General features: G+C 44.0%; 2 protein-coding genes and 1 non-coding gene across 6 annotated transcripts; 1 reads left to right on the top strand and 2 right to left on the bottom strand.

Annotated features, from left to right (window-relative positions):
• Nucleotides 1–1,309: 1,309 nt before the first annotated feature.
• On the top strand, nucleotides 1,310–10,226 carry ACAT2 (acetyl-CoA acetyltransferase 2). Its single transcript, XM_075707797.1, has 9 exons — nucleotides 1,310–1,358; nucleotides 1,459–1,593; nucleotides 3,213–3,394; nucleotides 4,269–4,386; nucleotides 5,164–5,307; nucleotides 6,319–6,441; nucleotides 7,172–7,326; nucleotides 9,321–9,431; nucleotides 10,059–10,226. The coding sequence occupies exons 1-9, from the start codon at nucleotides 1,310–1,312 to the stop codon at nucleotides 10,224–10,226; spliced, it is 1,185 nt and encodes a 394-aa protein (XP_075563912.1).
• A 267-nt stretch (nucleotides 10,227–10,493) lies between these two features.
• Nucleotides 10,494–19,278, bottom strand: TCP1 (t-complex 1). Of its 4 annotated transcripts, none has more exons than XM_075707994.1 (12): nucleotides 19,206–19,278; nucleotides 17,582–17,667; nucleotides 16,991–17,119; nucleotides 16,293–16,390; nucleotides 15,833–15,943; nucleotides 14,958–15,139; nucleotides 14,263–14,389; nucleotides 13,751–13,926; nucleotides 12,859–12,982; nucleotides 11,454–11,646; nucleotides 11,009–11,172; nucleotides 10,494–10,778 (listed from the first exon to the last, which is right to left on the bottom strand). In XM_075707994.1, the coding sequence occupies exons 1-12, from the start codon at nucleotides 19,276–19,278 to the stop codon at nucleotides 10,565–10,567; spliced, it is 1,677 nt and encodes a 558-aa protein (XP_075564109.1). In that variant the 3' UTR covers nucleotides 10,494–10,564. The 4 variants fall into 4 exon arrangements, with proteins under 4 accessions (XP_075564109.1, XP_075564112.1, XP_075564110.1 ...); XM_075707997.1 differs by lacking the exon at nucleotides 19,206–19,278 and adding an exon at nucleotides 19,175–19,200; XM_075707995.1 differs by lacking the exon at nucleotides 19,206–19,278 and adding an exon at nucleotides 18,772–18,792.
• LOC142593377 (small nucleolar RNA SNORA29) lies at nucleotides 18,225–18,360 on the bottom strand. Its single transcript, XR_012830986.1, has one exon. It is a non-coding gene; the product is annotated as a small nucleolar RNA SNORA29 (small nucleolar RNA).
• Nucleotides 19,279–19,671: the final 393 nt, after the last annotated feature.

The raw sequence follows: 19,671 nt of genomic DNA, 5'->3' as shown, positions 1-19,671 counted from the left end.
CTATCCCTTTTTTTTACTGCTGTTATTTTCTTTGACTTACGCTCTTGGTTCCACCCTTTACTCTGTCCCTTCTTCCTCCAAATGGCTTAATATTGTTGCTCCTCACCCCACATCTCCCAGCTTCTGAGCTACATTTCCCCACAGAGAAACATTTCTGCCGTGCTGAGGGTTGCGGCCATCGCTGCTGCTGCCTCTTCTCCTTCCAGCCCCTGCCTCCCTGGCTGCCGGGGAGCTCCCGCTCCCAGCACCCGGGCCCTCCCGGCTACCCCAGTGTTCCCCTTGCAGCATTTATAGAATCATAGAATCGTTTAGGTTGGAAAAGACCTTTAAGATCATCCAGTCCAACCATTAACCTACACTACCAAGTCCACACTAAACCAATCAAGGGTAGACTAGACTAAACCATGTCCCGAAGTGCCACATCTACACGTTTTTTGAACACTTCCAGGGATGGTGACTCCACCACCTCTCTGGGCAGCCTGTTCCAATGCTTGACTACCCTTTCCGTGAAGGAATTTTTCCTAACATCCAACCTAAACCTCCCCTGGCGCAGCTGAAGCCCGTTTCCTCTCGTCCTATTGCTAACCACATGGGACTAGCCCCCTGCTTGCCTCCTTGCACAGGTCAGACAGGAGCAGCCCTTGGGCCAGCGGCATAGCGCTGCCTATGCTAAAAAAGTTTAAATACATTAGGCATCTGTTAAATTAAATAATAAAAAACCCAAGATGTGTGTTGGGTGTTGGTAATCTCTGGGTGTCAGTAAGTGTTGCTGAGCAGACCAAACAGTGAAAGGCCATTTTGTATGGTTTGATTTAAATTATTATTGCTGGGTTTTTCCCTGTTCACATAGATCCCATGAAACGCCACCCTGAAATAAACAGGCTGCTTACAAGCCGCGACGTAACAACAGGGCGTTTGATCTGCATGTGTTGTTTTGTGAACTGAGCAATTAGCAAGGGTTGCAAAAGGCGCTGAACGGCCCCCAGGGGCGCTACCGGGGCGGGCGGGAGGGGAGCGGAGCGCCCGGCAGCAGCCGGGCCGGGCCGGCGGAGGCCCCTACCCCATCGCCACCCGGGGGGCGGCTGGGCCCCGCCGGCGGCCGCCCGGCCCCCCCGCTCTGCCCAGGGACCCAGCCACGAAGCGGCCCTGCGAGCTCCCTGCCGTCGGCAGCGGCCCGGCCCGGCCCGCCCCGCCCGCCGGCGGCCGAGGGGCGGGACCGGCAACACGCGAGGGGCGGCCCCGGCGCCGACTCCGCTCCCGCTCCGGCCGCCGCTGCCGCTCCCCGCCGCCGCTCCGCTCCGCTGCCGCCATGAGCTCCGACCCCGTCGTCATCGTCTCCGCCGCCAGGACCGCCGTCGGTGAGGGGCCGGGGCGGCGGGTGCCCCCCCGGGGCCGGGCCGGGCGGCAGGCGCCCCCCCCGCCCCCGGTGCTGAGCTCTCTCCCTCCGTGTCCCCCCAGGCTCCTTCAACGGCGGCCTGTCCGCCCTGCCGGCCCACGAGCTGGGGGCCGCCGTCATCCGTGAGGTGCTGCGGCGGGCCGGGCTGGCCCCCGGCGAGGTGTCGGAGGTGGTGCTGGGGCAGGTCCTCGCCGCAGGTACGCGGGCGGCTGCGCCGCCATCTTCCCGCGGGCGGGGGGCGTGGGTCCTCTAAATCCCCCAAGTAGCCAGGGGGCCCTGTGTGAAAGTCAGCGCCTTTTCTTCTTCATCTTCATCCCTTCTCTCGCGTTGGCCGTCGCCTCTTGTAAATTGAACATCGTAACCGACGGTAACTCCCAGATGCTTTTAAGAGCGAGGCCTGCCTTTGCACTGATCACCATCCCTGGAAGCGTTCAAAAAACGGGCAGATGTGGCACTCCGGGACGTGGTTTAGCCTAGTCTACCCTTGATTGGTTTAGTGTGGACTTGGTAGTGTGGGTTAATGGTTGGACTGGATGATCTTGAAGGTCTTTTCCAACCTAAACGATTCTGTGATTCCATCTGCAAGACCGACCTGCCGGACGGGCTCTTCCTCTCTGCGGCCGCATCCCTCCTTAGCTGCCCCCTTGCAGCAGCCCAGGGCCCAGGTTTCATGCTCCAGAGCCTTATTCCTTGCCGTTAAGAGCGTGGTTCATTAACAAAGGACTTGAGCGGCATCCTGGCCGCTGCTTCTCCCTACGCTCTGGGTGACCAAACCCGTTGCTGGGCTTTTGTAAAGGGTGTGGTGGGGGGGATAGTTTGGGGTTTTTAAATCCCCAAAGTAGCCAAGAGTGCCTGTGTGAAAGTCAGCGCCTTTTCTTCTTCTTCTTCATCCCCTCTCTCTCATTGGTCATCGCCTCTTGTAAATTTAACGTCGTAACTAACGAGAACTCTCAGATTTTAAGAGCGAGGCCTGCGTTTGCATTTATCTGCAAGACTGACCTGCGAGATCTGTGATGCCACTTGCTTGGAGACAAATATTCCGACTTAATGAAAATGTGGCTGATAGACAATTGTTTGTTTTGAAATGGTCCTCTGCTTTTTCCAGGGTAATGTTTAATCAGTGGAGTCATAGGGCAGGTTTGTATTTTAAAGACGGAGGAAGAAAATAAATATTTTTGTCATATTTAAATCTGATCCATATTCCTGTGTATTTTTAGCTCCCCAAAATGATGTGCTTTCCTTATCCGTTTCTTTACGTACAAAGAGCTGCCATTACTTTGGCCTCGGGAGATGCAGATGAAGAATGTTTTCTTTGAGTATAGCGTTCCTAGTCTCTCCATCGGGATTACAACAAAGAATGGAAGCTTTCCTGACTGTCGTTGCATAACTGTGCTTTTGGTTTCCATAGGAACTTTTAGGGAAAGTTGTCCGCTGGTGGTGTACAGCGGATGGCAAAAAGAAACCCTTCAGCAAGGAGCAATTTAAATGAGCAAGAGCTCATCTTACACACATACAACAGGCTAGTGCTAATTGGAAGTTGGTGTTTCATCAGACCTGCCATCAAAAGCAAAGTTGCAGATATAAAACTATCAGTAGCAAGTCCCTGATGTTGCAGATATTTTATTGATCAAGATATAAATGAGAGAGGTAACAGCTTCTGTTTGCAGATTACTGATGGGAACTTCTCTGTCTACCAACTGAAAATAGGAGTGAGCTCTAAATTTTGGTGGAATCGGGGTACTTGTTGTGAAAAGTGACAAGGCTGACATTTGTTTATTAAGAACAGACAAAGGAAAAATGCTGCCTGTTCCTGCAGGTGCCGGTCAGAACCCCGTCCGGCAGGCAAGTGTTGCTGCGGGAATCCCTTACTCTGTGCCCGCCTGGAGCTGCCAGATGATCTGCGGGTCAGGCTTGAAGGCGGTATGTCTGGCTGCTCAGTCCATACAGACGGGAGATTCCAGCATCGTGGTTGCAGGAGGCATGGAAAGTATGAGCAAGGTGAAGCAAATAATTGTACTCGCATTGTGCTGACTTACTGGGAGCAAACAGCAGTAAGTTATGTGGAAACACTGTATTTCTAGGCTAACGCTCTGGAGGCAGATTGAAAGAGAGGCTTCAGTTTCTGTACTTGGGAATGAATTTACACATGCAACAATTGACTTCAGTAGCCGCTTTATTTTTTTTTAGGAAAAAAAAAAAGGCCTGATACTGTAGCTACTGAAAAGGTACCATGCAAACACACACTACATTTAAAATTCCATTTTAATTTCTATCTAGCCCTGTTTTGGTGAATGATTGGCTTGTGACAGCTGGCAATAGACAGTTTTTTTTGTGTTGCAAGAAGCCAGAAGAAGGGATAACTAGAAACGTTATTGTTCACCAAACAATTTGAGCTCAGAAGGGAAGCAACGGGCTTTCATTTCAAGCTTTTCAGCCCAAGGTTGTATTAAGGAATGGTGCTGGGCTGGTGATATGGTCACTAACAAGAGAGTGGCCTCTTGTGCCGGGGCTTGCTAGCTGCCCGTGCCGAGAGCGATGTTGGTGTTCGCTGGCAGCAGAGTGCGATTGGGAACCACCTAGGCCGGACTGGTAGGATGGCCACAGCCGTATGGCCCCAGACACGATTGATTCAATCCATGTAGAGAAAACATTTGGTGCTCCATGATCTGCTGTCAGGGAAATGCACGGGCCAAACAGAGCATGCCAGCTGGCAGACACGGGAGGGAGAGATGGAGCGGGCAGGTGGGGAGACTGCCGGCATTGGGGTAGTTACCTGCAGCCGCAAGGCAGGGGTCTGCCTCTTCAGCTGTCTGACTGTATTGGGCACTGGAGATATAAACCATCTAACTCCTTTCAAAATACCTTCTTGCAGGCTCCTCATGTAATTCACATGCGAGGTGGGGTGAAAATGGGAGAGGCTTCCTTGCAGGACACCATAATCCTTGATGGCCTTACAGATGCTTTTTATCAGTATCATATGGGTATAACAGGTAAGTGGTGACAGTCCAGAAAAGGAAATGGTTGACTGGGGGGAAGGAGGAGTTCACTGATATGAAATTTCAGAAATCTGGAGTTTCAAATAAGGTGTGTTTTAAGCTGTCCTTAAGTCGTAGTCATGAAAAAGAAAGAAATCCTTAATATTGAAAGGCATTGAAGGCATTTTCTTCTTTGTTTGTAAAGGTACTGATTTTTTTTTTTTTCTGCCTGAGCTAATCTCACTGCATCTCTTTTGCATCTGAGCAATTTAATTTAATACCAGGAAAAATAAACAAAATAATCCCTGTACCAGCTGAAGCAGTCGGCAGCACAGATTTACAGCATGGGGCAATTACGTAAAGTGTACTATGGATACACATGGTTTTGCAGCTTCAGGTTATTGCATCCTGGATGGGATAGTCAGCCAGCTGCCTTTTCTTTTCAGACCCTGCTTATGAAACAGACTAACTTCAGAACTGTTCCCTCCTCTGAAGTAGCTGTAGGGAGATCTGAGCATAATAATTCAGAGCAGCAGTAAACTACAAAAGCTTGCCTTCATTTGTATTTAACGTGATATGCAGTCTGGGAGTAGATCCCACCCGGAAATTTTTACCCTCAAAAGAAAATAGAGAATCATGAGCAAACAAAATGAGGAAATCCAGAATGAAAAATGTTCAACAAGCTTAGCATCTTGCTACAGCAAACATTAATGACTACCTTTATGCTTACAGTTTTACAGCGTAGAATTTTAGCATTTCCTGATGGCAGTTTGCATTTTGTTCCTATTTCAGCTGAAAATGTGGCCAATCAGTGGCAAGTCAGCAGAGGAGAACAAGACCAACTTGCTCTACAGTCACAAAACAGGGCAGAGGCAGCACAGAAAGCTGGCTATTTTACGAAAGAAATTGTTCCTGTTCTTGTACCTTCTAAAAAAGGTAGGTGTGAATGGATAATGAGAGCTGATTTTAAAGAAAAAAAAAAAAAGTGTTTTTTGTTATATGTCTGCTATGATCAGTGGATGGTTTCCCAGTTGTACAGCCTTTTCTGTAAGCCGTTCTGTCAGCATATAGCCTGTTGCTTTCTTTTTCAACTTCCAGTGGTTATTTTTTTGAATAAGAGAGAAACAATGCAAATGTGGAATATCTAAATGGAGCTCTCTGCAAATACTGCTACTATCTGTTTTATTTGGGATGTAATTACTACCCAGGCAAATTGCTGACTTAGCATAGGCTCGGATCTGGTACCAATATCAGTATTTTTATTTTGTTAGACTCCTGCTGTACCAAACTTAAAGCAGTCATGTTTATCTGGCAAACCTTGCCCACCTAGTAAAATACACAGTGACAATAATTAGGGTTACTAGTTCATTAACTGGGTCAGGTTACATATATTAGTTATGTTTCTCTTTAGGTCTGTTAGGGATGTAAACAGACCTATTATGGTGCTTGAGCAAAAGATCTGTTTCTAGGGCAGGGGAATTCCCCCAGCTCATTGCGAGGTGGATGCAAAAACTGAATTTTCCAAACAGAAATCAAGAACCAGTTGTTCAACATTTGCATTGAATAGACCCTGTGGGAAAAGTGGCATTAGGCAGGTTACAAACTAATGAAGGGCTTTTCTGATACCCGTTTAGATAATAATACTTAATGACACGACTATTTTTGCAAGAAGACGAACAGCAAGAACAAGATCTGGTTTTGTACAACTAGACAGTATTTTGGTTGTTAGTGTTTGTCCCAGAAAGCCCAGCTGTCTGTCCTGCTAGAGGCAGCTGGAGGGACCTTTCACAAATTGCACTGAGTTGGAAGCTGTCTCCAACAGAATGGCTTGTTGGTTAAAAGGAATATGGCGTATATTCCCAATCCACCTGTTGTTTGTGCCAGATTTCTGTTTGAGACAAGTCTGTGCGATTAGACCCTCCTGTGAGTATAACACTCTATTTTCAGGTCCTATAGAAGTTAAAACAGATGAACACCCTCGACATGGGAGCAACTTGGAAACAATGGCAAAGTTAAAGCCCTGTTTCCTGACAGACGGAACTGGGACAGTAACAGCAGCTAATGCTTCAGGTTGGTCCATCTGCCTAAAACTGAAATGGAAAAGAACAGCAGCTGCTCATAGCTCAAGGCAGGGTCTCTGCGAGGGGTTGCAGCTGCGTGGTTACTGCTGAATGTATTCTGCAGAAAATGGGGATGTGTTTGATGACGGGTAGAACTTGAATATAACTGGTGGAGGACTTCTTTACAGATGAGTTGTCTTTTGTTTGCTTGCTTTCTGTGAAGCAATACAAGCATTTGGACAATAACAGCAATATTTGATAGGCTGGAACAAAGAGAAACTGCATTCTCTCTTTTTAAAACTAGCTGTCTAGTGGTTTCTAATACTGCAGGTCTGGACAAAGGAAACTTAACAATTCATGTTTGAAAATGTTACTCCTGTGGGACTAACTCTCCTGCCACAGGCAGCTTTGAAACTTCTTCCTTGGTCCTTATGTTGCCTCTTCCAAAGTCTACTTAATAAATCTGATGTGCTCCTTTTTCAGATTGTGCCTCAACTCTTCCACTTGCTGCTTTCCAAGTAGAAATCATAAACGTGTCACATTTACAGCAGTATAGATATGTCACCCATTTTAAGTGTTTGTGTCAGAGGTCAGACTTGGCTGATCTGAAAAAAATATGGACCTAAACCAATAAAAGATTTCTTTTGTCTAGATTGTGAACTTATGCAAGCAGGAAAAAGTGGTACAAGTAAAAGCCGTAAAACCTAACAAATAAATAAAAGTTGTTTGTCATTCCACAGGTATAAATGATGGAGCTGCAGCTGTAATTCTAATGAAGAAATCAGAAGCTGCTAGGAGAGGTCTTATGCCTTTGGCTCGGATTGTATCTTGGGCTCAGACAGGTGTAGATCCATCTATAATGGGAGTAGGGCCCATTTCAGCAATAAAGCAAGCTGTAAGTAATTATCTATCTATCTAGGTATCTATTATTTTAAAACTCTTGCTTGTAATCACTTTTTATTTTCTGGCCATGTCTCGGTTTTTCTATATTCTAAGGAAAATTCAGTAGAAAAAATAAACTAAGTGAAAACAAGAGTTAAAATAGTGGAGAGTATATACGATTAAGATTTCTAGTGCTACCAGGCTAGTGCCTACTCATTTGGGGGGAGGGGGGGGAAAAGTATAGGTGTATGAATGGAGTTCAGAACACGACGTAGTCAGGTTTGTGAAAGGCCACCTAGATAACCTAGGAGGCTAAAGGTCAAATTTCATGGATGTGTATACTAACCTAATTTGGGGATGATTTGTTTCTGTCACGATATGGTTCTGGTGCTGTGTCTGTTCAGGTTAATATTCAGATCACTGCCTGATTGTATTTGCAACAGTACAACACTGAGAGAAGGGCCAGTGAGTGCGTCTGCATTAGCAAATGTGATGGTGCCCTTTGTGTTTTGGTTTGCCCTGTGAAAGGGTTGGAGCATGCAAATTGGGTTCCTTTCAGGTGAAACTGAAGAAGGTGCACTCCAGAACCACATCTAATGTGCTCAAACCATTATTGTACCCACTGACGCGCTCTGTGTTCAGTCCACAGGACAAGGTTCTCAAATAAAATGCCCGGAAGTGAGCAGCTCCTATGGTACCACGCTGCTTGCTAGTATGGACTCGGCCCATGGCAACCCCAGCTGATGATTTGCTAAAACTGAGCTATGAAACTGCGCATTGAAAGAGCTCTTGTGCAGCCGATAAGGATGGATTTGCTTTAGTATCCCTTCTTAGTTTTACTTACACTGTGTAGGGGCCTTATTTTGTTCGTGTCTGAAACATCCTGGCAGTGCAGAAACCTAACTTGAACTCACCTGAGCTCTGTGGCTTTTAACAGGAAAATCAGAACTGTAACACTGAAGCTTTTTCTTATCAGATCTCAAACCTCTTTTAAATCAAGAGTGCTATAAATGTATATACAATAGACATTTTTAGTTTAAATTGTAGAACAGAGAAGCTGTATTTAACTATAATTTTATAGGTACTCTGAAAAAGGGCACACTACTACTTAATGTAAACTTTGTAACGTATGTTATCAAACACTTCACACTCTCCATAAATTATCAGTTTATCTCTTCAGAATTTCATAGTAGCACTTTAGAGAGAGAGAATGCATTTTGGTGTTGCAACAACATAGTCTTTTAAAAGATGAGACTTTTCCCAGAAGGTGAATGGTTTCCGTGCTGTCCCTGTAATACCTAGTAGAAAGAGGCCCTCCTCCTTGACTGTGGTCTTGGAGATGCACCAGCCTGGCTAGCTGGTTGTGAAACATCATTGCTGCAGATGGTTCCCGCTGATAAAGCGTTGCCGTGAGAAACAAAAAGTGAATGGAAGTAAAAACGTGAAACGTGCCTAAGCCTGTACCCAGGTAGGCAATTGCACCACAAGTTTCTGAAGTGAAAACGTGAGCCTAACCATCTTCCAAAATAGCCACCTGTGAAAAGCTTCAAGTGGCAACTTTCAACTGAAAGGCAGGAGAGACTGGACGAATTGCACTTGGCACCCATTGCTAATGGTCACTTTGCTATTTCCTGTATAAAAATCTGTATTAAGCAGAGAATCTCTGATGGAATCAGACTTATGTCCTGAAAAACTTGCTTTTAATCTGTTAAAACCTACTTTTGAAAACCGTGCTTGTTCTACTAAGGGCACCACCATGTGTAAAATTAAACACTTTTTTTAAGAGCAGCCAGCATGTTACAGCACATCGTACTGACTTTTGCTAATACTGGAATTGTGTCTGCTGTTTTCGTGACTTCTGTCAACCCTGGCTATAAAAATCAGTTTCCTTCAACTTTTCAGAAGTGGTGGCTTCAAATCATCAAAATTAAGTCTTATGAAAAGATTCATCCAGTGCTGAGGAATACCTAAAAGATAATAAAGCCTCAATTTATTTTCTTTTCTCAGCTTGACAAAGCCAGCTGGACTCTGGAGCAAGTTGACCTGTTTGAAATTAATGAAGCCTTTGCATCGCTAGCTGTTGCAATAGCAAAAGAACTGAAAGTAAATCCAGAAAAGGTAATGAATACATTTGATGCCATAATTAGTTTGTCTCCTGTAATTCAAAGTTGTTCCATGCTGTGCACCTGGATTGTATTCCAGAGGCAAGAACAGTCCTTTTGCAATGACTTTGCCGCAAGCAAAAGGGATTGGGAACCCCAGGAGGCGTTTCCTTGTGCTGCTCTGCTGCAGGCTTGCTTTGTGAGCACGCACAGCGTTTCCCACCTGAATGGGCTACAGCTGCGTGGGTTACAGCAGATGCGTGTGCAACTCTAGGGAACTGCTGAGCATGCTTGTAATTAACTTCAGAATCTGAACTTGCTGCTGGAAGCGTTATTTGCCACTGTATCCTTCCAGTGATGGAAAAAAGTGCAGGTTTTACTCTCCCCTCCCTGAACTCACCTCAATTACCACCTTAATTATCTTCAGAGTAAAGGTGGGCCCCTTCCAGAAGAAATACTAATTGTAACAGCTGTTGTATGTGTTCATTTCTCCATGGAATGGTGGTTAGCAGCTTCAGGCTTACTCACAATCAAGGACTATGTCCAGTGAAGTCAGTCATGTTCAAACTCAGAACTAAGCTAGTTAAATGATTTATTAATGTGACCTTCTCTATTTTTTGGGGTTTGGTTTTTTTTTTTTTAGATTAATATCCAAGGTGGAGCTATTGCTCTTGGCCACCCTCTTGGCGCCTCTGGTTGTCGCATCCTTGTTACTCTTCTACATGCGCTGGAACGAACAGGTGGAAAACGCGGTGTTGCTGCTCTCTGTGTAGGAGGAGGAATGGGAATAGCCATGTGCGTTGAGAGATGAATGTGAATGAATGACTACTGAGTGCTAACTAATTTTGAAATGTTTCATTAATAAACTTCTAATCACAGAGCTTTTTTTTTTGTTTTGCTTAAAATTAAATAAGCTTACTCCATTACTTTTTGCCACTCAATCACTGTTATGACAAGATTAGCGGCTACTTGCAGGCACTCTAGTTAACACACGCTAAAGCTTAAAATTCTCAACGCAAGGACCAACCTTACTTTCACAAACTAATTTGTTCACAAGAAAATAGCAGCAGCATTCAACCACTGGTTTTATTAACATTTTAGTTACAAGAGTGGGAAGTGTAAGTTAGACAAACATAAATAAAACCTAAGTTATTCTTCAAGTGCTCCAGAGTGAACAGCATCCTCATAGCACCCTCGCTCTTCTTTAGTTTCAGGGTGCAGTTTAATAAGGTCATCAATTCGAAGAATAGTAATTGCAGCTTCTGTTGCAAACTTTAGGCTCTTAGTTTTGACCATGGTTGGTTCAAAGACACCGGCTTGCTTGTTATCGCGAGGTTTTCCATTGATCAAGTCAAGGCCAATCCTGAAAAGAAGAAGTATTATCAGATGGAGAGGTAGAAAAAGTAGAAATATAGTTGGGAGTATGCTGTTTAACTACTAGGTCCCAGTGACACATACACAGGACTGAACCATGCAGAAAGAAACCCCTTTTTTTACACGCAAATCATGGCTCAGTAAACTGGCAGGGCAACTTTCCACCTAAGTCACCAACCCCCTGCACTTTTAATAGCCTTCCTACAGGTAGATACTTGCCATTTCAGATTTTTGCGATCTGGGTTAACTTGAGCCTCGTTGTGGAATGCTCTCAACTTCGCAACGAGATCTGTCGCATCTTGAGCAGCATTTACTGCCAATGTATTTGGAATTATTAAGAGGGATCTTGCAAATTCTGCTATTGCAAGTTGTTCACGTGATCCCTAGAAAGAGGAAAAAATGCAGCCATGATCAAGAGAGTCAATAGTAGGCAGGGGTTTTCACATGCAAAACCTAGTTTTAGGCCAAAGAACCATATAGTCTAATTATCAGAGAAAGAGTAACTCTCATCCTCCAATTTAAAGAAGCATCTTATATTCTGTAAGATGAGTAGGTTTTCATGAACCACGGAACCAACTGCTAGTAGAAGAAAATAAATGCTTGAAAATTCACGTTGTCCTGGTTTAAAACATACAGGCTGTTAACTTCTTCATGCAAGACTTACCATGCTGGTTGCATAGTTTTCAAGATATATTGAAAGTGCTGCCTCTACAGCACCACCACCTGGGACAACAGACTTGGATTCCAATACCCGTTTAACAACACAGAGAGCATCGTGTATAGATCGTTCCATTTCATCACACATGAAGTCGTTAGCTCCTCGTAAAATAATTGATGCTGAAGTACGAGCCTTTGTACTATGGAAAAAAGGAATTGGAAGTCAGCTGTGTTGAACAGAATATAAGTTAAAACTCTTCTTTCTGAAATTTTTCTTCTAAAGCCAAGTTCAGTTGAGCCAGATTCTTTCAGCCTTTAAAAGAAAATCTTAGTACTGTTATGCACCCTTGCAGGATACATATGTTGTGACTTAGTAAGTCAATGTTTTAAGTTCTAATACGCAAGAACCTAGTTTGAGTAGTCTTTTAGAGAAAGCTACCTGACAGAAGCCATGACAGACAAGATGTTTTCCCATCAAATGAAGGGAAAATGAAATTAGGTATCAGGAAAGTTCTCTTTCGCATAGCCATCAAGCGAGCTAATGACTGCCAACATTACAGTAGAAGCAGTCATGTAACTGCCACACAAGTGCCATGGTCAGAATATTTCATTCGCACGCAAATGAGACTACAGGAAGCTGAACACTGAGAAGGGACACTGAAGCAGCAGAGAAGTTAATATCCAATGTATGTTCTTGTTGAACAAACTGATACTCAAATCTTCAGGTACCAGACAGCAGTGGCATACTAAAAACTTCAAGGGAAAATACCGTGTGTGTGGACAACTAGTAACTGTTACTCTTCTTACCCATTAAAAAAAACCCCCAAAACTTAAAAAAACAAACAAACAAACAAAAAACCCCCACCAAAAACAAAAAAAAAAACCTTTTACCAACATGGTCCATTCTGTACTACCAAGCAAATGACTGATTCAATGAAACCAGCAGAAGTAAAACCCTGTCTTCCACCATACATTGTAAGACCTAGCTTGCACCTCCTTATTCAGATGGAATTGCTCAGATGGTAGCCATTTCCCTTTACTGTCCGTAAGGGGAAGTCAGTGTGACCACATTGCTAAAAGCCAGGTAAAGGAACGTGGTATGAATGCTGTAATAATGTCTCTAGTAATTTAACAGAATTTTATTGTAAATTTTAGAAGAATTTGTTTATAAACAAAACTTTAAGTAAAGTCTATCTAGCAATCCGATTGTCTCACATTATGGTTGATAGAACAGGTGTCCAGCTCCAGCAGAAGAGATTAAATACTGATACTTTCACCTCTCGTTTGCAGTGGACTTGTATACTCTTTCCCATGCATATAACTACTCATACCGCTGAGACAGCATGGAAGTAAATAAACGGGATTTTATCTCAAACTTACACAAAACCAAGTATTTTAAAAAGGATCCTTACTTCTTGATTAAAATCAGCTCATCATCACAGATTCTCTCTTGTATCACCTCTTCTGCCTGTCCCAGCATTAATGCCTCAAAACTCTCCTCACCTTCAAGATTTGCAAGGGTGGAACATATGGTTGCTTTAACAAACAAACAAAGAAGTGGAATTAGCATTGAATTCCAGCACATCCTTTGCTGACTTCACAGAACAGGCATACAGGAAGAAAAACAGAGATTGAAAATAGAAATAAAAGCAGCATAAGTACATTTGCACTTCTAATTCTTAGGTAGCAATTCAATATTCCACAATTCATAATCGATACTGCTCTTTTTGCTCAACTTCTATAGCACTTACTTTTCCACAGCTAGTACAAGTTCCTGTGCTTTACCATAATGAAAATGCTTTCTTGCAAATTTAACAACTGACAGATAAAATCTGTATGGGACCAGAATTTTTTTTTCATTATGTATTTAATGACTCAGGAATTCTTCATTTGTCTTGAACTATCTAAACAAGGTACTTAACACAACTCTCCAGAGGCTTATGAACGTGTGCTTAGTAAAGACTCCTGAATAGAGATTCTGGCTCCTGTTTCCACAAGAAGACAGTCTCCCCAGTGCAAGGCAGCATTTTTTCTCCCCACTGTAAATCTTCAGCAGTCAACTCTTACAGTACTGATCTACTTTGACAGAATGACCACTTAAAAGAAACAGTAAAGTTAAAGCCTAACAAGAGTGGCTCAGCTCTACTCATCCTCTCCTTGCACGGCTTGCATGTTAAGAAGCCATGTTTTGAAAATCAGTTACTAATATCCTAATGACAGCTTTTACAAAGAAAAAAAGAAAAGAAAAAGGGGGGGGGGGGGGGGAGAAAGGAAAAGACGACAGGTGTTTTTATACATACATACCTCCTGATGCCTTAGCAATCCGCTTAAGGTCCTTTTTTACAACTCTTCGTACTGCCATAGCACCAGCATCAACAAAGTATTTCAGACACATATCATCAATACCTCCAGTGGTGAGAATAACATTGGCACCAGTGGCCAAAATCTTCTGGATCCTTTCTTTGGTAATATCTGATTCTCTGCAAGGATAAAGTCAAAGTTATTATAGAAATCAACTTAAAAGTCTGCAATCACATTCTGTCAACCCATTTTCTGAAATCTTAATGTAGGCCTCTGCAAGGAGAAGGAACCATTGCACAAACATACTTGGATTTCTCAAAAACTCACTTAATACTAGTTCTGCCTCCAGAAGTGAAAGCTTTTACCATTAATATTTGGCATTGCTGGGAAATGTTAACATTTAAAACATTTTTACCTCTTGCGCTCGGCCAAAATTACATCGAGCCACCTCAATTGAAGAGACCAAAACAAGCCTGTGAAACCCCACTGTCTCAGTTACTCAAGCTTCCACACACCTCTGCCTTATCTGGTCCAGCTTCTCAGGGTCTGAGATAACAATCTGAACACCAAGCTTCATTTTTGCTTTCTGCAGGCTGAAGTCAAGGCATGCAATCTTCGCATTAACTATTCTCTTGGTCATACCTGACGAGAGAGAACAAGAAAAAGGATTTTGTCAAATCGAGTTAACAGAACATCAAGTTAGCATCAGAGATTAAAACTAATGCTACTTTCACATTTCAGATTTCTATTTGGTTTGTTTCTCCGCCTCCAGTTCTGCCCCAGTACAGAAAAATGCTAACAAAGACTTTCAAAGAGAGAAATTAGTCACTTTTTTTACAGACCCTACCCCCAAAATGGGAATGACCATGAAAAGCTGATCCATCAGCCTCGCATCCTTGCGGACAAACCTGACACTGGCGCCTCACAAGGGAGGTGCTTACGTCCCAGAAGATCACAGTATTACCATGCTGATAGTGAGCCAGGGAAGCTACGGTAACTTACCAGCACTTTGTGGATCACTAGTACCTGGCAGACCCTAGCCTAGAAACCACTAGTGAAGTGGTAAGGTTTTTCTGTGTTCTTGTTTAATTGCTCTGGAATTGAAAACCCAAGTGATTTGCAACTAATGCAGTCAGGAAGAAGATCCATGCAGAAAGACTAAGAGGGCTGACTTCATACAAAAGCTTCACGCAGCATAGTGTGTTCTTACCCTGTGAGCCCACCACGCAGTTCAGAGCATAACCGTTCACAAGTATGCTCTCTTTTTGGCTGCGGCCATGTGCCTTCAAAACATTAACCGAGTTGATTGGATACCGAGCCTGACCCTTCTGGTCTGTATATTTAACTGCCAGTGCAGCATCCACCACCATATTAGCAAAGAAATCACCATCACTAAAATGCGGTTAAGGTTAAAACTGAAGAAGAAAACTAGCATTATGCTTAAGGAAAAAAAAAGTCACTGACAGCACCCAAACTAAGAGTCAAAAACTGTTTTCAAAAAAAGAACTCCAGAAAGGTACAGAAGTCCTAGCTTGCTTTACCATTCCCTTAAACGACTGAGTAATTCTTAAAGCTGAAACGCTGGTAAGAAAATCAGAACAAGCTAGGGTGATGCTTGCATTTTACACACCTTTTGTTCTGTAACAAACATACCTATCCTATAGTCAGTCTACATTCCCTTGTTTGTTAGCACAAAGGCTAAAAATGCAGGTTTTTCTGTGACTATGGAGTAAAATGCAACCTTCTTTCCTCTAGTTTCAGTCCCCAGGTACTTGACTTCTGTATCGCATTCTTCCATTCACACAGTTCCTTATCTAGTGTCACTACCTTGTCCTAAGGGAACAATACACCATTAGAGCTATTGTGACGAGCCTAACCAGTTTTAAATAAATCCAAAGAGTCTTAACATGTTTTCCCATGTCAGATAATAATATCTGTGAAACGTTTTTCACACCCATTACAAAAATGACAGCTTGAATACCATACCCCCACTCATAAAAACTCCTGCAAAGGAAACCAGCCTAGCTACTCAAGCTCTCCAATCAATCACTCTCACTTAAATAACTTGATCAAGTTAAAGGATACATTCCTATAATTTTAGAGGACATTGATGTTTTAGCAGCATTAATCAGGCACTCCCTGCCCAATTCATCTGTGTTAATAATAAGGTTTTCATTGATGTAGCGAACAGCTTCCCTGTAGAATAAAGACAAATACTGGTAAAGAATTCCACTGCCCACAAAGACAAAGACTTTACATGCTTTCAGGCCTTCTAAATGTTATGTCAAAGAACACAGGGATGAAAATCAATTCGTCTTCCAGGACAGTAAAGTGGCATTTTTATGTGAGACTACAGAAACTCAAACTAAAAAAAAAACCCAAACCAACAAAAAAAGCCCCAAATACACACCCAAACCAAAATGCCGTATCCAGTTTGCACCAGGAAGTCTGAATTAATGCAGTCACAAATACAGAAATAAACAAAAAGCATGCCATTATAGTACCTTAAAAAATGCAATGTACTTCAACTGTATTAGTTCCTTACTTGCAAGCAAGTCGGTATCCACCAATAATGGAGGTAGGATGAATTTTCTGTTTCACTAGTTCATCTGCATTTTTTAGAAGTTCTGCAGCAATAATTACCTGTTTGAAATACAAACACTAAATACATGTATTCCATACAAGCAAAATAACTACCTGTTGCCAGTAAGAAGAAAGTAGAATCACAAACAGTTGCCTAGTGTCTACTCAGTGGAAACAAGTACTTGCAACCTAGAATTGTAAATAGTTTCTGACATCAGGTAAAAGCCACCTGATTCTGCCTCCGCCAAGTTGTCAAAAGTCTCAGGCAAGTACTCAGCACCCTTATTAGTCCTAACACTTTAACACTTTAATTTAACATGGTTGTTAACAATCAAGAACCTTAATTCAGAATCTACCCTCAACCTTCAGGAAAGGAAAACATAAATAATAAGAAGATAAATAATGAAACTGCAGTAAGCAAATTCCATTCCAGAGCACCAGCTGCGTATGGAAACTAGCATCTCTAAAAAACCACAAGTCTAATTTCTTCATTCTGTAACCTACTTTAGAAAACTGTTCATATTCAGTCAACCGCCAAGTTTTTCGTTCTGTATAGCTGATCCACATTACACCAAGATTCACAACAGATAAGTCAAAAGCTGCACTGTGATAATGGAACACTGACTTTTGGTGTATCTGCCCGTAAAACTTTCTACGTACCACTGAGGTTGTCCCATCACCAACTTCTTTGTCTTGCAAGTCTGCCAGCTCACAAAGAACTTTTGCAGCAGGGTGTTCCACTTCTAGCAGTTTCAGAATGGTTGCACCATCATTAGTAATGGTCACGTCCTAATTTTCAGAAATCAAATCTTAATACAAGGTACGTTTCTATTACGTTTTTACTGTAATGTCTATGCAAGTGAAAGTTAATTATTCTCTGTGAATACCCATAAAATAAATATTTATACCAAATGTTCACTGCTTCTTTTTAACCAGGAGTCCCATTCTAACAACAGAAATGTCACCAGTGCAGAATCCGCACTTTCTTTTTGTCAGAAAAGCCTTTACGTTACAGAAACTCATCAAACGTCTTGCGCATACCAGATTAGTAGTAGTGCAGTAACTACCCTCTAATGCAGTATTATATTAGCAGCCTGTAAAATGGCAAACTTTCCTCACTTGCTTGAAGTATTTTAAAATATAAAATACGGACAGCCATGGGCATATTAGACCTATAAGGCACACTAAGTGGAAGCACTTTTACACAGGGACACAAGTCCTCCTGACACTTCTTAGAGAATGCTTACATACCCCAATATCATCCACCAACATCTTATCCAGACCAACTGGCCCAAGAGAACTCTTCACAATGTTGGCAATAGCAGATGCAGCAGTAACTGAATAAATGAAAGAAAAAAGAAAGTTTTATCTTTCCAACTTCACGGTGATTCAGGTTTACAAGAAAATGTACCGCCAAGAACCTGCAATTCAGAAACTTGAGATAAAGTGACGGAATTTAGGATTAGGTTTCAGGCCTAGCTAAGCAAGTAATGGCTTGCTGCTACTAAAAATACAATCTGTGCCAAACCTCACTCTTCCCTCCAAGCTGGTTCAGTTAACTAACTGATCAGAAAAAGAATCGTGTTCTGCTGGCTTGGTAAGATGAAGGACACTACTGAGGTCAGAAGACCAGTGGTGGTAGCTTAGCAGAGGTTGGTAGCTCTGTTTCTTTTGGCAGCAGCACGTCATGCCATGAAACTTCACCCTCGTTTACTCCCTAGTTCTAGGCAGATACAGAACAATGCTATCACCATGTATCAATCAGTAACACATCTTTTTGCCCTGCTTAGGTCTGTGACTGAAACAAAACACTTATTCTGTAACCAAGTCAAGAAAGTCAAAAGCGATCTTTTAGTCACTACTAAAGTAATATGAAATCTCTAACATAGTGGCTTAAAGGATGTTCTGCCAACTTCATATAGGAAAAAGATACAATCAACCTTTTCCTTCAGACCGTGGCAAGTTTTTCTTTATCCCACAAGCATAGCCACTTAATCTGGAAATTGAAAAAGTGGTAGTATAATGGGAATAGTGACAACTCTGACCTTCATTTTGAACGTCAAACAATATAACTGTTTCCTTGCTTTGTTTTGGAAGAATAACGGCAGCTTTCTGAAAGAAAGCTTGTTTCTGAAAGGAACCTTCGTTGTATCATCGAAGTCACCATTATCGACTATCTTATTCATAGATCAAGGTAATTCTCATTCTAATTGTTCTGCCCGAAGTATCAGTACTGCATGACTCTCACGATCATGAGGAAGCAGGTCTTCAGCTCCTTCCTTTGTCTTTTACCTAATCAGAAATTAAGAACAGCCTCGGAGTTTGCAGACTTTTGCCAAGACTTGGGGTAAAACCCTGAGAAATGTGGAACGTTTTTGAAAACTACAGTTAAAGACACTCATCTTGAGGGCGGTCCCTACTTTCAGAAGCAGGCTATTTACCCGTGCTGGCGAGCAGCAAGCTTCCCCAGCCGACCCTTCCCCACCAAGGCCTCTCAGCCAGTCTGCAGGCCCTGCCGGCTCACACCCTACGAGCTCGGGGTGGAACGGAGCCCATCTCCAGTCAGCAGCCGCCCCCCTCCCGGTGTGCGCTTCTACCAAGGAAGGAGAGGGGCGCGGGACCACTTCGCCACTGACTGGAGGCTGTAGAAAAGGAGTGGTGCCACCCGCCCGCCCCCCCTCCCGGCGGCAGCGACCCTCCCAAGGGCTTCTAGCGGCCCGGGGCTGAGGGAAGCTGGCGGCAGGGCGAGGCCCTTCCCGGGCGGGGGCAGGGGCGGGTAAGCACATGGCGGCGGTAACGGCGGCGCCATGTTACATCCTCTCTGCCCCTCCCCCCACAGCTCACCAAGCCGCCGCCGGCAGCGCACGGCCGTTACCGTTCTGCGTGCGGATCGTGTCGCCGCTGGTCCGCTCGCCGAAGACAGCCAGGGGCCCCTCCATCGCCGCCATCTTCCCGCCCGGCCGCGGCACCAGAGGGAGACAGGAGGCAGCGCGCGGAGCCGCGGAATGGCCAGGGGGCCGCAGGGAATGCTGGGTACCCCCACCGGGAGAGGGGGGTGGGAGAGGGGAAGGCCCCGCGCGCGCCAGGGGCGGGGCCACTCCCCGTCTGCCCAATCCAGGGGCGCGGAACGGTCCCGCCTCAGGCCGCGATTGGTGCGCGCGGGTGAACAAAGCCGCCACGCCGCAGGAGGGGCAGGAGGGCTTCCAGCAGCTTCTAGAAGGGAGGGCGGGCTCACGCGCATGCGTGCTGGCGCCCTCGCCTGTCAGGGGCGCGGGGCGGGAGCGGGTGGGGGTGCTGTACCCTCGGCGAGGGCACGCCGCTTCGGGGCTCGTAGGAGCCCG

Source organism: Pelecanus crispus, chromosome 3, assembly GCF_030463565.1.
Source record: "Pelecanus crispus isolate bPelCri1 chromosome 3, bPelCri1.pri, whole genome shotgun sequence".
Taxonomy (NCBI): domain Eukaryota; kingdom Metazoa; phylum Chordata; class Aves; order Pelecaniformes; family Pelecanidae; genus Pelecanus; species Pelecanus crispus.
This window is presented reverse-complemented; position numbering and strand designations above follow the sequence as displayed.

Excerpts from the sequence above, each read along its gene's own strand:
- TCP1 (XM_075707994.1), bottom strand. The coding sequence starts at position 19,278 with ATGGCGGCGATGGAGGGGCCCCTGGCTGTCTTCGGCGAGCGGACCAGC. Across the intron at positions 12,983-13,750 it reads GATTGCTAAGGCATCAGGAG|CAACCATATGTTCCACCCTT; the intron begins GTATGTATGTAT and ends TGTTTGTTAAAG. Across the intron at positions 10,779-11,008 it reads GATCGCAAAAATCTGAAATG|GATTGGCCTTGACTTGATCA; the intron begins GCAAGTATCTAC and ends TCTTCTTTTCAG.
- ACAT2 (XM_075707797.1), top strand. The coding sequence starts at position 1,310 with ATGAGCTCCGACCCCGTCGTCATCGTCTCCGCCGCCAGGACCGCCGTC. Across the intron at positions 1,594-3,212 it reads GGGGCAGGTCCTCGCCGCAG|GTGCCGGTCAGAACCCCGTC; the intron begins GTACGCGGGCGG and ends CTGTTCCTGCAG. Across the intron at positions 3,395-4,268 it reads GCATGGAAAGTATGAGCAAG|GCTCCTCATGTAATTCACAT; the intron begins GTGAAGCAAATA and ends ACCTTCTTGCAG.